Source organism: Rhamphochromis longiceps, linkage group LG5, assembly GCF_057381845.1.
Source record: "Rhamphochromis longiceps isolate RC_006_pf linkage group LG5, R_longiceps_female_GT1.1, whole genome shotgun sequence".
NCBI classification, from domain to species: domain Eukaryota; kingdom Metazoa; phylum Chordata; class Actinopteri; order Cichliformes; family Cichlidae; genus Rhamphochromis; species Rhamphochromis longiceps.
This window is the reverse complement of record NC_140561.1, coordinates 30,830,953-30,846,087: the sequence shown is the minus strand read 5'-3', so window position 1 is coordinate 30,846,087 and position 15,135 is coordinate 30,830,953. Positions and strand designations below refer to the sequence as shown.

At 39.9% G+C, this 15,135-nt stretch overlaps 1 protein-coding gene across 2 annotated transcripts in view; it reads left to right on the top strand.

Annotated features, from left to right (window-relative positions):
• Positions 1 to 15,135, top strand: part of stab1 (stabilin 1) — a 185,484-nt gene that overhangs the window by 84,553 nt on the left and 85,796 nt on the right. For both annotated transcript variants that reach the window (XM_085407157.1, XM_085407156.1), the window contains 4 exons: positions 1,775 to 1,909; positions 1,995 to 2,054; positions 11,584 to 11,760; positions 13,686 to 13,775. In XM_085407157.1, the coding sequence (XP_085263283.1) occupies positions 1,775 to 1,909; positions 1,995 to 2,054; positions 11,584 to 11,760; positions 13,686 to 13,775 (462 nt within the window). The remainder of the gene's footprint in view (positions 1 to 1,774; positions 1,910 to 1,994; positions 2,055 to 11,583; positions 11,761 to 13,685; positions 13,776 to 15,135) is intronic.

Below are 15,135 nucleotides of genomic sequence, written 5' to 3'. Positions count from 1 at the left end.
ACATGGATATGTTTTGTTTTAAACCATTCCATTGTTGCCCTGGCTTCATGTTTAGGGTTGTTGTCCTGCTGGAAGGTGAACCTCCGCCCCAGTCTCAAGTCTTTTGCAGACTCCAAGAGGTTTTCTTCCAAGGTTGCCCTGTATTTGGCTCCATCCATCTTCCCATCAACTCTGACCAGCTTCCCTGTCCCTGCTGAAGAGAAGCACCCCCAGAGCATGATGCTGCCACCACCATATTTGACAGTGGGGATGGTGTGTTCAGAGTGATGTGCAGTGTTAGTTTTCCGCCACACATAGCGTTTTGCATTTTGGCCAAAAAGTTCCACTTTGGTCTCATCTGACCAGAGCAGCTTCCTCCACAGGTTTGCTGTGTCCCCCACATGGCTTGTGGCAAACTGCAAACTTCTTATGGTTTTCTGTTAACAATGGCTTTCTTCTTGCCACTCTTCCATAAAGGCCAACTTTGTGCAGTGCATGACTAATAGTTGTCCTATGGACAGATTCCCCCACCTGAGCTGTAGATCTCTGCAGCTCGTCCAGAGTCACCATGCGCCTCTTGGCTGCATTTCTGATCAGCACTCTCCTTGTTCGGCCTGTGAGACACCAACCAGCGTCTGCACAGTCAGAACATTCTTGTCATAGTTTTTAAATCATGCCAGAGATGATGTGAATATGTCTGAGTGAGGATGAATGAAATGCAGCTGTCACTGAAAATGAACTAAATCTCATCTGTGAATCCAGGCAGCAGAAAGTCTGACACCAGTTTTTTGCTGTTTACAAACTTTTAAAAAGTAATAAATAAATAAATATTAGAGAGAAAGCTTTCTAAATGTTAATCCATGATATGTCTCGATATGCCAGACCCTGATTACCGGGAATGCTTTGATATATATTTTTTCTTTACCTGCATTTTTACCAGGGTTTGCCAGGTGAATTAATACATTTATTAAAAGATTTAACATTTGTTAGAAATCCAGCGTTATCATCTATTAAAGAAAATTGGCTGAATATTGTGTCTATTGCTAAATAAAATGTACTCAAGTGAAATTACTCTTTCATCCACTCATATTTTTGTAAACATAAATGAAATAGCCCACACTGGCACACATTCATATTTCCTGGTCCACTGGATGAAATTGAAGGCTCTGCTCCTTATTTACTGGTTGAGCGCCACTTATGATGGCTTTTTTCATGACCCATGCACGAGCTTCACTCAGGGCAAGTTGATTAAAACTGCTATGGGAACAAAAACTCAGATTTTCCTACCACAGAGATCAGTGTTAGTTTGTTTGTAAACCTGGGATTGTTTAAATAGTCAGTTTTTCTTAGAAAGATTCCTCACTGAGTGAAAAGACCTGGAATTATTAGTGTAGTGCCCCTAATAATAGTGTCTGGTCAGATTAAAAGAATACTAAGGAGAGTTGCTTCAGTGCTTCCTTTATTACCTCCTTCATCTTATTGATGTTTTCCATAAAAGTCCAAGAAACGTGATTAGGGAAAAACAAGGGATGGGATTTTTTGACTGGGGCCCTGGTTTCTGGAATAGGCCCGCTGATCCTGGGTTACACCATTCACGGTTAGCATCCTTAAAAAACCCTTAATTTTAAATGTTAAAGTTATAAAATATTGAGGTGAATCTAAAGCTCCCAAGAAATCAGCCCATTTGATTTTACTTTAATGAGTTACCCTTCATTTTTAATGATTTTTCTTGAATTTAACTAGGAAGTACCTTTGGGAAGTCATCAGGAAATAAACAGTCTCTCTCCCCCTGCAGGATTCGATCTTCATCAACAACAGGTCGAGGATCGTGAAGAGCGATTACACCACATTTAATGGAATCATTCACCACATCGACTTGATGCTGACACCTTACGCTCTGGAGGAGAAACCGCCGATTAATCCCAAAATGGTGCGTTGGGTTTGGTTACAGTTATTTAATGAATAATCTTTACTGGAAGCAGATAGTGATATCTCTCTTTCTCTCTTTGTGTTAGATGAACTTAACCACAGCAGCTTCAGTTTATGGCTACAGCAGCTTCTACCAACTCATAGAGGTAAGGGAAACAAAACCCTGCATCTACTGATTTGAGAGGGACTACTTCAATTTCTGCAACCCTCTTTCATTAACTCCCATCTGCTTGTCTACACATGCTCTTCAGAAAAATCCTGCTGGCCATTAGGTCGTAATTTGAGCCAAATCTGAGCATTTTATTAGTTCAGAACATTTCATGTGGTTAGCTCCTTCACTTCAGAAGTCATCAGGGATCAATGTTAAAAAAAATTGAGCCACCTCTGCGTACTTCAGTGGGCTGTAACTAAGAAAATATTAATAGTATGAAAGCATCATTAAGGTAAAGTTGGTTATTCGAGGCTAGTGTGACTCTGGGCAATTTTTCTCGGATTGACCTCATTATTATTAACAGCTCATTCCTCTGCACTCTGAGCCTCTCTCCAAAGCACTAACGAGAAAACACTGCAGCACTAAACACACTAGGATGTTTAGTGCTAGGACACAAGACTCCACACACAACTCTTATTTGGAAAGATGGGCGATGTAATATCCTTAACTGACAGTAAACATAGACTTACCACAGTTTTAAAATACTCTGTTTAAAGTCCTGTATTCAAGGTTTTACTTCAGTAGCACTACAGTAGCTTTGCCAGGCAGATGTAGTTTAAAAGCAGAAGGTTAATTGTCATGCATACACACTGAGAAGTGTGAAGCATGGTGGCATTATCCTGGGATTATTTCTCTGCTGGCCCTGGTTTGGTATATTCACCTGCAGTGACATATCAAAAGTTGTACTTTAATCTTCAAGTGGTTAAAGCTCATATTTTTGATTGTAAAAATATCTCGTACCACAATTTCGTGAAAAGTTGTGTGGGTATCCTTGATTATTGTGTTGGCTTTGGTTCAGGAGGTAGAGTCTACTAATTGAAAGGTTTGTGCTTTGATCCTTGGCTTTTCTTGTCTGAGGTGTCCTTGATCACAATACTGAACCCCAAGTTGCCCCGATGCTTTCAAAGTGCTTAAAATTGTTTAGGCTCAGCTGGAGCAGAAAGGCGAACCTGTATCTATTCCCGTAATGTAAACTGTAATGGAGTCATAAACTCTGTTGTTTTAGGCTTAAATAGCTTGGTTGCTTGAGGGTCAATTATCATTTAACAACAAAAATCCAAAATTAAATTGTAACAAATAGCTCACATGTGGAGGTAGGCTTGGTGCGTTTAGTTTCCAGACAGGGGACATGTGCACTGCTAAACACCCCCCCCCCCCCCCCCCCCCCCCCAAACATTAAGGAAACACTCAATCAGCACAGTTTAAAACAAAGTAATTTAAAACTTCAGGGGATGTCAATCTGTCCAGTTAGGAAGGCTAAACCATTGTGAATCCATTTCATCTGCTTCTGGGGGGCAGGGATAGCTCAGTAGGTAAAGTGGTCGCCCCATGATCGGAAGGTCGGCGGTTCGAATCCACTTAACGGCTACCCTGAGGTACCCCTGAGCAAGGTACCGTCCCTACACACTGCTCCCCGGGCGCCTGCTTAGTGGGCTGCCCACTGCTTCACTGAGTGAATGGGTCAAATGCAGAGAAAAACAAGTAATTTCCCCATGGGGATCAATAAAGTATCCATTATTATTATTATTATTATTATTATTATTCTTACTTTGACGAAATGAAAATGACAACAGGTGCACAAACGCAAAACTGGAGGAAAAAATCAGTCAGGCGGGATAAGGAGAGAGCCTTGGTCTGTGGCCACTACCTGCTAAGCCATTATATACTATATATATATATATATATATATATATATATATATATATATATAATGTTCTTCCTCAACCCCCCCCCATTTTTGCACATGTCGAGGAGCGTGTCAGGTTACATTTCACTGTGTGTTATACTTGTATAACTATGCATTTGACAAATAAAGAACCTTGAACCTTGAATTCTCTTTTTGGAGGTTGTGTTGTTGTTGCTGTGCACCTGTTGTCTGCTTCATTTGCACCAAAGCAGCTCCATGGATTCGCAGTGGTTTATGCCTGCTGACTGCACACTTTGATATCCCTGACGTTTAACTGACTTTGTGTTAAACTGTGATGATCGAGTGTTCCCTTCCTTTTTGAGCCATGTAAGGCCAGTGTCAGCAAGTCCGACCAGGTCCATTTGATTCCACGTGATGTACAGTGGGGGAAATAATTATATGATCTCCTTCTGAATTTGTATGTTTGTTCACTTACAAAGAAATGAACAGCCTCTCATTTTTTATGACAGTAAAATACATATTTGATCCTATACAACCCAGTCAGAACTCTGGCTGCCACAGATGGGCTGTGTAGTTGGTCACCAGGTTCACACACATCTCAGGAGGGATTTTTGCCCACTCTTCTTCACAGAAACTCCATCCGTTTGGTTGCTGGTTGGCAACTTGAAGCTTCAGCCCCCTTCACAGATTTGCCACTCTTTTGTTGCTTTGGCAGTATATTTTAGGTCATTGTCGTGCTGAAAGACTGGTCCATGGTCAATCTTAAGCTTAAGCTTGGTGTTCTTTGGTTGATACTCAGCATTTCTCTTTGTCCAGAGTTGATGGGTGGAGTTGATTCCAAAAAGCTCAATTTTGGTTTAATCTGACATCACTTTCTCTCAAGCCTTCTCTGAGTCATTTAGATGTTCAGGAACAAACTTCATACGGGTCTGTACGTGTGCCTTCTTGAGCATAGGAACTCTGCAGGTGCTGAAAGATTTCAATAAATGATGGCGTGGTGTGTTAGCAGTCATGTTTTTGGTGACTGTGGTACCAACTGCCTTCAGATAATTAAAAAACTCCTTGTACCTGATGTCCTTTGACAGCTCCTTGGTCTTCTCCAGTGGTGGACAGGTTGGCTTGGAAGAAATTGATTCTGTGGACAGTCGTGCTTTCTACAATGAAATTTTATTTATAAAGCGCTAAATCAACAGTTTCTTCAAGGTACTTCATATTGTAAGATAAAGACCCTACGAGAAGAATACAGAGAAAACCCCAGCATCGAAAATATTATTAATAAATGATCAGACAAAAGAGGCTTTTCAGGGAACAAATGTTCAGTTTATATGGCATATGTCAGAACAAGATCCGGAGTGTGATTAAAGTGGTGGGTGGGCTCATTTACATTTTAAGAGAAGCCGATTGAGTCTAATAATAGATTGAATGCTATGTTGATGCTGTCATTTTGAGCATCTACATGGATGTTTTATTCACCCACAATAATCATTTTATCTGAACTGACCGTTAAATCAGATAAAAACAATAGATAACTACAAATAAAACTGTATTTGAGTTTTCCAGTTAGGTTGTACAAGGCTAAGAATCAGGCTTTCAGATATATTAAAACTCTGTCTTGGTCTGGGTCATAAATATAACTCATTGAGATCAGGACTATTTCTAATTCTTTAATTGACTGATTGATTGTAATCTTTGCAGGCACACAGCCTGTGGTAGTAGGGGCTCAAATACCTATTTCACTCAGTGACATCCAAATCAATTTATAGCTCTTATGTAACATGTGGGGGGAGTTTTTCTGTTTTTTATTTATTTTAATTTTTTTGGTGTTTTAGCAACACGAATACAATAATTACAAGTATCCCACATATAATTATGTACCAGCATGTCACAGAAAAAAGCTCTTCAGCTGGGCCTATAAATCATTATTTTCACCATGGTACTAAAACCATTAACAACCCCAAATATATATTTATAAAACAGACTGGGAGAAGTCTGTACAGACCTTAGATTTACAGTAAATTAATCAAGATATAGTAAAACTCCTTCATGGACACACACACTGCTTCACCCTCTCCAGGTACGTGTTTCAATGTTAGCGGCCTTTCCTGCAGACACGGGGAGTTTCCACACCTAATCAGATGGAGAAGCGTCCTTCCACATCCCCCCAGAGTCCCATAAAATCTACAAACCTGCATAACATAATAATAACAAGGTGCTCCCGATCACAATAACTCACGGTTGTTACTGTAGTGCACTGACGGTTATCACCAAAAGTGGCACATCCATGTCAGTCGCTGCAAGTTATCTCAGTGGTGCTGGCAGCTTTTTTAAATCCATGTATCTTTTTATCTTTTTATACAACAACAAAAAAAAAAAAAACGCCAGCAGATTTATCTTAAAATTTTCTAATTGATGAATGTGTTTGAAATGCATTTTTGGTCATGGCCAATAACTGGGGTTAACATTACTACATGTGGGTCACTGCTTCACTTTAGCCGTGATGGATTCTCGATACTTTGCATCATAGCAAGAAAATAGGCAACTTTGAAATTAGCAAATGGAAAAATCAGTTCTTTTTTAGGCTTTTGAAATGAAAATATGCTCCTGGTTTCATAATGTGGCCCTTGAACCCCGGAGGCTGCCATTTGTGACTTCTGCTTTATCTACTGCCAGTTTTGTGCCTCATACAGCTGTTTATGACACATGAATGTTGAATTTAGAAGACATAATGTTGGTTTTGGCTTCTCTTTACTCTTGAAGATGGGAGCTCAGATATATGTGAGACTTTCAGGAACAGGGCTTTACAATAAATGTGTCAGCCAGATGAGAGGCAGCCTTCTGAAACTGCGTATAGGCTGATGTTTTTACACAACGTTAAAATTAACAGCGGGAACTCAAACCACTTAACAATGTTTTGAGTTATCTGTGCTTTGGAACCTGGAAAAGGGATCCAGCAGGGAAAAAATACTCTCACTGTCACAAACAAGGATGCGGTGGACTCAAAAGCAGACTCAATTGCTCGAACTATGTATAATTTATTAGAAGGAACAAAAACGTGAACAGAACTGGGTTTAACAGAAACCATTCGCAGAAACTAAGGGAAATCCGTGGGCGGGGAAACAGGCGTAGAGCACAGGGAGAACTCGAACGGGAACTTTCTGTAAACACAGGAGAAGGGTGTTACTGAGTGACAAACGAGTAAGGGACAGCGGTATGGAGTGCCAGTGGATAGTCTTGGGCTTACTTGGAGACCCTGGTTATTAAGCGGGGGGAAAGGCTGCCATGGGAGCATTCCAGAGAGGATCGAGAGTGGGGAGAGTCCGGTCCAGATTCCAAAGAGGTGGAGAGTATGGACTGAAGGGCAGGCTGAGGAGAAGTTGTGTATGTGGTCCTTGGGTTCCGAGCAGACGGAAAAACAGGATGGAGACGGAACCAGCACTACTGGTGAGTGCGACGGGTGATGAATCTGAAGAATGCAGGAGACAGAAAACACATTAAACCATGATCCAGGTATACAGAGTCTGAGCACAGAGGAGGCCAAGTTTACCACAGATGGTAGCAGGACAAACTGGCGAGGAGTGGCAGGCAGTGCTGGCTTAAAAACCCTCTAGGTGGAGCCCCGGAGATTGAAAACAGGTGATGAGCTGGCCAACTCCACCCCAAAGGACGGATGACAGGAACCTGGACCATGCCCGACCAGACACTCCCACAGCATATGACACTCACATTCACTTTGGAAAAGTGACTGATGTTTCACACCAGAGACTGAAATCATTAACAGGATAGGATGCCCCTAAAAAATAAAATAACTGTCGTTAAAGAGAGTATTATACTTTACACCGTGTATGTAGACCTGAATGCACTGCATTAAGTTCTGTCAGCTAATGGTGAGATATGAGATGAGTTCAATTTAAAAAGTAAATAACAAAAGGTTAATAACAAAGTAATTTTTACCCTTCAGGTTTAAAAGACTGATGGGTCAGGGTACCACGCTGCCTGGCAAGTTTATGAATACGATAACTCAAAAACAAGGGGACGTAGGAGTTTGAAATCTAGGGGTAGCACTGGCAGTATTCCAGTTTATTTTTCTTTTTATAATAAATATTTCATGAATACCAAATCAAAAGTCTAGTTAAGTTATATCATATTAACATTAAAGTTTATTTTATTTATTTATTTATTAACCTTTATTTAACCAGGAAGATCCCATTGAGATTAAAAACCTCTTTTTCAAGGGAGACCTGGCCAAGATAGGCAGCAGCAGATGTCTCACAGTTACAGAAATTACTCAAACACAGGCAGCAACAACACACATGCAACAATAAGTGAAAGAATACAAATAAAATAAAAATAAAATTCAATAAAATTCAAATAAAATAAAAAGTCAGTTAAAATGACAATCAATCTAATTGAAACAGTTGCATGTTATGGACTTGGCCTCAAGGATTCGTAGTTTAGATTTAAAATCACTTAATGAAATGAATTCAGTCATTTTCCATTCCTTCTGCAGTTTGTTCCAGGCCGAGGGTGCTAAATGGACAAAAGCTCTTTTACCAAGTTCAGTTCGGGCAAATGGAACAGAAAGCAACAAGTAACCATGCGGACGAAGAGAATACCGACCAGCATGTTTCATTACAAGCAGGGAACATATATAAGAAGGCAGCAACCCAAGTATCGCCTTATATATAAAACTGTATAAATGAGAGTTCCTCCGACTTACCAAAGCAGGCCATCCTACCTGAGAGTATAACTCACAGTGGTGAGTCTGAAATTTACAGTTAGTGATGAACCTCAGAGAAGCATGATACACAGAATCAACCATTCGAAGACATTGAGCAGAAGCATTCATATATAGAATATCACCATAATCCAGCACAGGCAAGAATGTTGCAGCAACAAGCCGCTTCTTTGTATTAAAAGAGAAACACAACTTATTTTGAAAATAAAATCTCAGTTTTAACTTCAGGTTTTTCACAAGATTCTCTACATGTGGTTTGAAGGTAAGCGAGTCATCAATTAAGATTCCCAGATATTTATAGGTGTGAACCAACTCTATTTTATTACCTTCAAGAGTGGTTACTGATGGGATTGTTTGGGCTCGTCTCCTTGATTTAGAAAACAACATGAGCTTTGTTTTGTCTGCGTTGAGAACAAGTTTAAGCTGATGTAATGAGTGCTGGACAGCAGAAAAGGCTTTCTGCAAGGAGTTAAAGTTTAAAAAATGTGCAGCTATTAAAATTTACATTCTTCTAAATATATTTTTCAGTAAACATTTTAAACAACCACCTACAGTACCTTCAGGGACCACCAGGGGGCCACACTATGGGAAAAATTATATTTATCATGAAAGTACAAAATGGCTTCCTTCTGACCTTGACTGCTGTGTTTTTCACAGTAGGAATTGTATATGTCACAAAAGCTTGCATATAGTTAGTATATAGAAAGTATTTATGTTAACAAGACTGAAATAGGGAAATAGCCACATGCAGAAGTTCAGTTCAGAGACTGCATAGATACCAGTGCTTTTGTTCTTGCTGCAGCAAAGTAAAAAAAAAAGGGGAAGGCATTTTATGTTTATCCTGTGTTTAAGTGTCACAGTGTGAGCTGGTAACGCTCTGCAGTAGGCTCCTGCCCAGTTTAACCCCAGGCTATAAGGAGACAAAAACTAAACAGAATGACTTCACACTCAAAAACAGATCCTGTGCAGATTGTTCTTTGTTGATAGTTGACTATTTTATGACAAAGAGTCTTAAATATTTTTCCTACATCATACTGAATTGTATTCAAATGCTTAACACCTGGATTAACAATCTGATTCTGTAGTTTTTAGCTCATCTAGCCAAAGGACTGAGCTTATGGCATGAAAAGCCATCCATGTGTCCATTTATCCACCACAGTAACACTGTAATCTTTACCTCACAGTGTAAAGAGCCTCGAGGCAGCTGTTGTTATGACTGATGCTATATAAATAAGCCTGAACTGAACTCAACTGAACTGTAGACGACCTTCTGCGACGAGATTATTTGTCAGAATTTTGTGAAACTTCCACACAGAGATTACCTTATCTCATATGTACTTTTTGCACAATGCTCAGTCTTTTGCACAACCTACTGTCATTGTTGCACTTTTCTGTGGCATTGTTGTGTCTGCACTGTCTTGAGTCTGTATCGTTCTGTTCTGTTCTGTCTGGTGTTGCACTGCCTCCAAGACCATAGCACCATGGTCTTGGAGGAACGTTGTCTCGTTTCACTGTATACTGTACCACTGCACATGGCTGGAATAACAATAAAGCCACTTGACTTGAAATTACATGATAGATTGAAACATCACTTTGCCATAAATGTTCTACGATCTTAATGCTTGTGAAAGTGGAGGGAGTGTTCTTCCTATTGATCGACTCCAAGATTAGAACCTCGAAATCGTCCTATCACTGTTAATATTGTCAGCAATGTGCTTAATGCTATGACCTGCTGATGCAATCACATATGTTCATGTTTTTGTGGTCATGGTTAGTTTCTTGACGTTCTTCTTCCTTTGGCTTTGCAATCACCACAGTGATTTGCCAACATCTCATCCTATCCCTACAATCTTCCTCCGTCACACCAACCCTCTGTATGTCCTCCTTCACTCCATGAACCTTCTTTGTGGTCTTCTTGTCTTCCTGCTTGGCAGCTCCTCTTGAACATCTTTGTCCTTGAGATGAGACTCTTTTGCCATAACAGGAAAATACATGGGTAGAGGTACCTTTAGACTCTATCGCAAAAAGGTTGATTCTGTTTATCTGGACGTAGCGTTTTCAGTGGGAGAAACATTTTGTCACTCAACCAAGTGAGATTTACAGCGTCAGCTTACTGCAGGTCTCCTCCACCTTATAAACAGCACATTTCCATAATGACTGACACTAGCACCACTGATGAACAATGGGCTGTGAGGTCAGTTTCATTGTCGTTAATATGCAAATTGTCATGAATATTGATTAGCGGCCACTGCTCAATAACCATGAGTACCATTTTACAGAGAGTTGGAGAATGGTTGCAATCACAGCGTTGTAAGATGGTGAAAGATGTACCCTTAGGCCCTGTCCTCGATTCAGAGATGATCTTTCCCCTTTAAATGGCCTCCTTGACTCCCCGCTCAAACCAGCATTCCTCCCTGTCGAGGATACAAACATCCTCATCATTGTTAACCAGTGGTGCTATAATTCAATGGGCCAAAAAAGACCTAAAAGTGTCTTTTTTGGCCCATTGAAATTTGAGGCAATGTATGAACATGAATATTTCAAAACTTATTAAAGATAAAGGCTGCTGTTTTTATCATCATCATCATCAAGAATGAAGAGCTAAAATTTTATCAAGAACAATGATAGACCATTGAAAATTTCAGGCTTTATCGTTAATAGTTGTTGAGATATTCTTGTTCAAACACTGTTTCCAATTTTAGTGTGTGGAAAAAGGCCTGAAGGTGGGTCGACGAATCATTTTTTAAAAAGCATTTCATATTTCACAGCTATTTTTGTAAATATTCATATTTTGTACCATAACATTTTTAATGAAATCAAAGACTGTCAAACAGAAAACTTTGTTGATTAGAGACAGAATTACTCATGATAGACCTCCGCTGTGCAGCCCAGTATCACTGTACAACAGATTACACAGCAGATATGGCTTTCATAAAGGAAAAGATTAAGTTAAGTTCGATTTGTTCTAACATTTATCATAACATTTGTATCTAGTAAAATTAATTTCAAGTGTTTCTAAAATGTCAAAAAAAAAATCAATGTGCAAGACTCACTGTTAAGTGCTTTTATCACTTTTTGCAGATTGCAGGCCTCCTCCCTACACTCAATATGGCTGTCCACCAACCATTCACCGTGTTTTGGCCCACAGACAAGGCCATGGAGTCCTTGCCACCTGAAAGGCAGCTCTGGCTCATCCACCCTTTACACCGGGACCGGCTGGCTGCCACCTTAAAGGCTCACATCATTCGCAACTCAAAGGTAGGAGGAGAATGACTGGATGAATAACGAAGTGTTCTTTTGGATAGAGCCGATTACGAATGGCAAAAAGAGATGTGTAGGGTTATAATCCAATTCAATATTATTTATACAATGCCAAATCACAACTGCCGCCTCAAGGCGCTTTTATATTGTAAGGTAGACCTAGAGCTGGGCGATATAAGATTTTTTCATATCACGATATGTTTTTTTCATTTCTGGCGATAACGATATCTATCACGATATAAGCCAAATAACTATATTTGTAAGATTTAAATGTGCCGTTGCTCACAAGTAAAATGTGAAATAATCAGCAGCTTGTTTTGATTTAAATATTTATTTCCCATAATAAGTTCAACAGGGTAGATGTACTTAAGGAACATGAGACTTTTTCAGATAAATAAAGGCAAATATTGCAAACTACACAAAAGGCAGCCGCTAAAGCGTTTAAGTTTCAAAATAGAACAAACAAAACAGACTAAATTGTCAATTCCACTTAGAAACAAAATATTAATTCTAAAAATAAATCTTAGTTTGTTTTACAGAAGAACAGACAAAACTGACTAACTTTTGTCAATATCAAATAAACTGAGAACTAAAAGGAAATTCTCAATCTCTCCTTGTTGTATAGCTCAGCTTTTCAAACAGTTTTAACAGTTACTTTAGTCTGACAAAAGCCGAATGACGAATTAGCGCTTCCAGTCAGAGATTGCGCATTCACCGCTTCATTGTATTTCCAGACTTGCTTTCGGCACATTTATAGTGCGCGCTGCTCTGTTTTTTGTCAGACTTGAAATAGCCGAAATACCTTCACACTACAGAACTTCTATGGCTCTTCCGTTCGACAATCTCTCCGGCATTGGAACCATCATCTGTTTTCTCTTCGGTAACCTTCGGTCACGCTTGGTTGATTTTTCTCTAGTCGGCACACTCATTTCCTCCATTACCCGGGCGGCATGGCGGCTGGCTGCTTCCCAAAACAAATACACATGTGCGGCTTGGCACTTGTGCTGTACGTAACAAGTCACGTGACGTGGCGCTGTGGATGTGATTGGTTTGGCTCTGCGCTACTTAATTTGGATCGGCTGTTGTTCTTTTTTTTTTTTTTAAAGAGGACAAGAGAGACGAGGCCTATCGCAATAGTTTAACTTTTCTATCGAGGAAAAGTTATTTTGCAATACATATTGTTATCGTTCTATCGCCCAGCTCTAGGTAGACCCCTACAATAATACAACATAGAAAACCCCAAAAACCATACGACCCCCTTTGTAAGCACTTTGGCGATAGTGGGAAGGAAAACTCCCATTTAACTGGAAGAAACGTCCTCTAGAACCAGGCTCAGGGAGAGGCAGCTCATCTCTGTGCTTGTCCTGCTAGCGTTCGATACTGTTGACCATAATATTCTATTAGAAAGATTAGAGCACGCTGTAGGTATTACAGTTACTGCGCTGCAGTAGTTTGAATTTTATCTGTCTAATAGACTCCAGTTTGTTCATGTAAATGGAGATTCTTCTTCAAAAGCTGAGGGTTCAGTGTTAGGACCAATTCTGTTTACATTATACATGCTTCCCTTAGGCAGTATCATTAGAAGGCATAGCATACATTTTCACTGCTGTGCAGATGACACACAACTTTATCTATCCATGAAGCCAGATAACACACACCATTTAGTTAAACTGCAGAAATGTCTTAAAGACATGAAGAAAATCTCTGTAGATGTGGATGTGAACATGAGCCCTGAATTGGCTAAGCCAAGAAAATGAATGAATTGCATTAATAAAGTAATAACATTCTCTTGATCTGCTTTTAGGGTTTGTATCAAAAGATGTTTAAGCACATATTTAATCAGAATCATTGACAATATTAAAGTTTTTCTAAACCTTTTCCTTTGAAGCATTATGCCTGTGTGTGTGTGTGTGTGTGTGTAGGTGACAAATGTTGGACTGCCGACTAAATTTTCATCCTTCCGCACGATGCATGGATCCACCATCAAGTTCAGCTGTGACCAGAGCCTGGTGGTGAGGAAACACACACACATAAACCAAATGAGTGGCCATTACTTCTTCCACTCCTGGCAGTTAATTGTTGCTATATTAACTAGTGTTGCTACATGGTGAAAGCACTGTTCCCACAGGTTGGTTGATCAAACCTAGGACCTCTCCTGGGATTTGTTTCCTATAACTGACTAAAAATGTGCCTTGGTGGTGTGGCTCAGCATCTAGACATTGTTGGCTACAGGGGGAGCACCTTCTCTGCAACACTCAGTCTTTATGACCTCATGGCATGCAAGCGGGTCTGCTGAGGTTATCCACCTGAGGTGCTCCATGTGCCCCTGCTTGGGTCTTACCCATGACAGTGTGTGTGCTCTGTGGCCTTGGGCCTAGTCTGTGCATCGCCACTGGCTGGATGACCGTACATGCTCTGCCTCTACCCCAAAGCAAGTCCACCCCCAGCGGGTTCCTACAAGTACTGACTAATGAGCGTCAGAGTTCTCATGGAGGAACTCCTGCCTAGAAAACCTTACTCTTTTCAAAACTTTGTCTCTGAATGTGGAAACCTCAAAAACTCTGATATGACTCTTATTGGTGGTTCACTCAATTCATGCATCAATGAAGAATGCAATTGGTTGCAAGAACTAATGTGGGGGTGGCTATAGCTGAGGAGGTAGTGCAGGTCATCTACCATTTGGAAAGTTGGTCGTTTGCTCCCTTTCTGATCCAGTTTGCGTGCCAAGGTATCCTTGGGCAAAATGCATTCATCAGAGTATGAATGTGCGTGAATGTTAGCTAGAAAAGGATTGAATGAATGCATGTGTGAAAGGATGAATAAGATATGTTTTATAAAACACTTTCAATGCTCAGATAAAATAGAAAAGTGCTATATAAGAACATGTTACCATTTTACACAGACAGGAAAGTCAAAGCTTAGCCCACAGATAATTTTAATGTCTGTCATAAGTAGGTACTACAAGGGCCTAGTTACTGTGTGGTTGGCACATGTTATAAACAGACCCGTGAGTGAATTACTTTTATCAACTGATTGATCATGCAGTGATTTTACAGGTCTGTAAACACGAGATGTCTGCAAAAGTATTACCTCACCCATTCAAATAATTGAATTCAAGTGTTCTGCTCACTGTCATCAAATCAAATCAAAATTTATTTCTATAGCACATATTAGAAACAACAAAGTTGACCATAGTGCTTCAGAGTCAGACAGAGTAAAAGCATGAGACAATTAAAACAAAACAACAAGAAAAAACAGGGCAGGAAACAATCGGTGACAACACAAGCCAGATAATAGCCAACTAGTTAGAATCTAAGTAAAAAAAATAGGTTTTAAGACAAGATTTAAAAGACTGGATAGACTCGGAGGTAT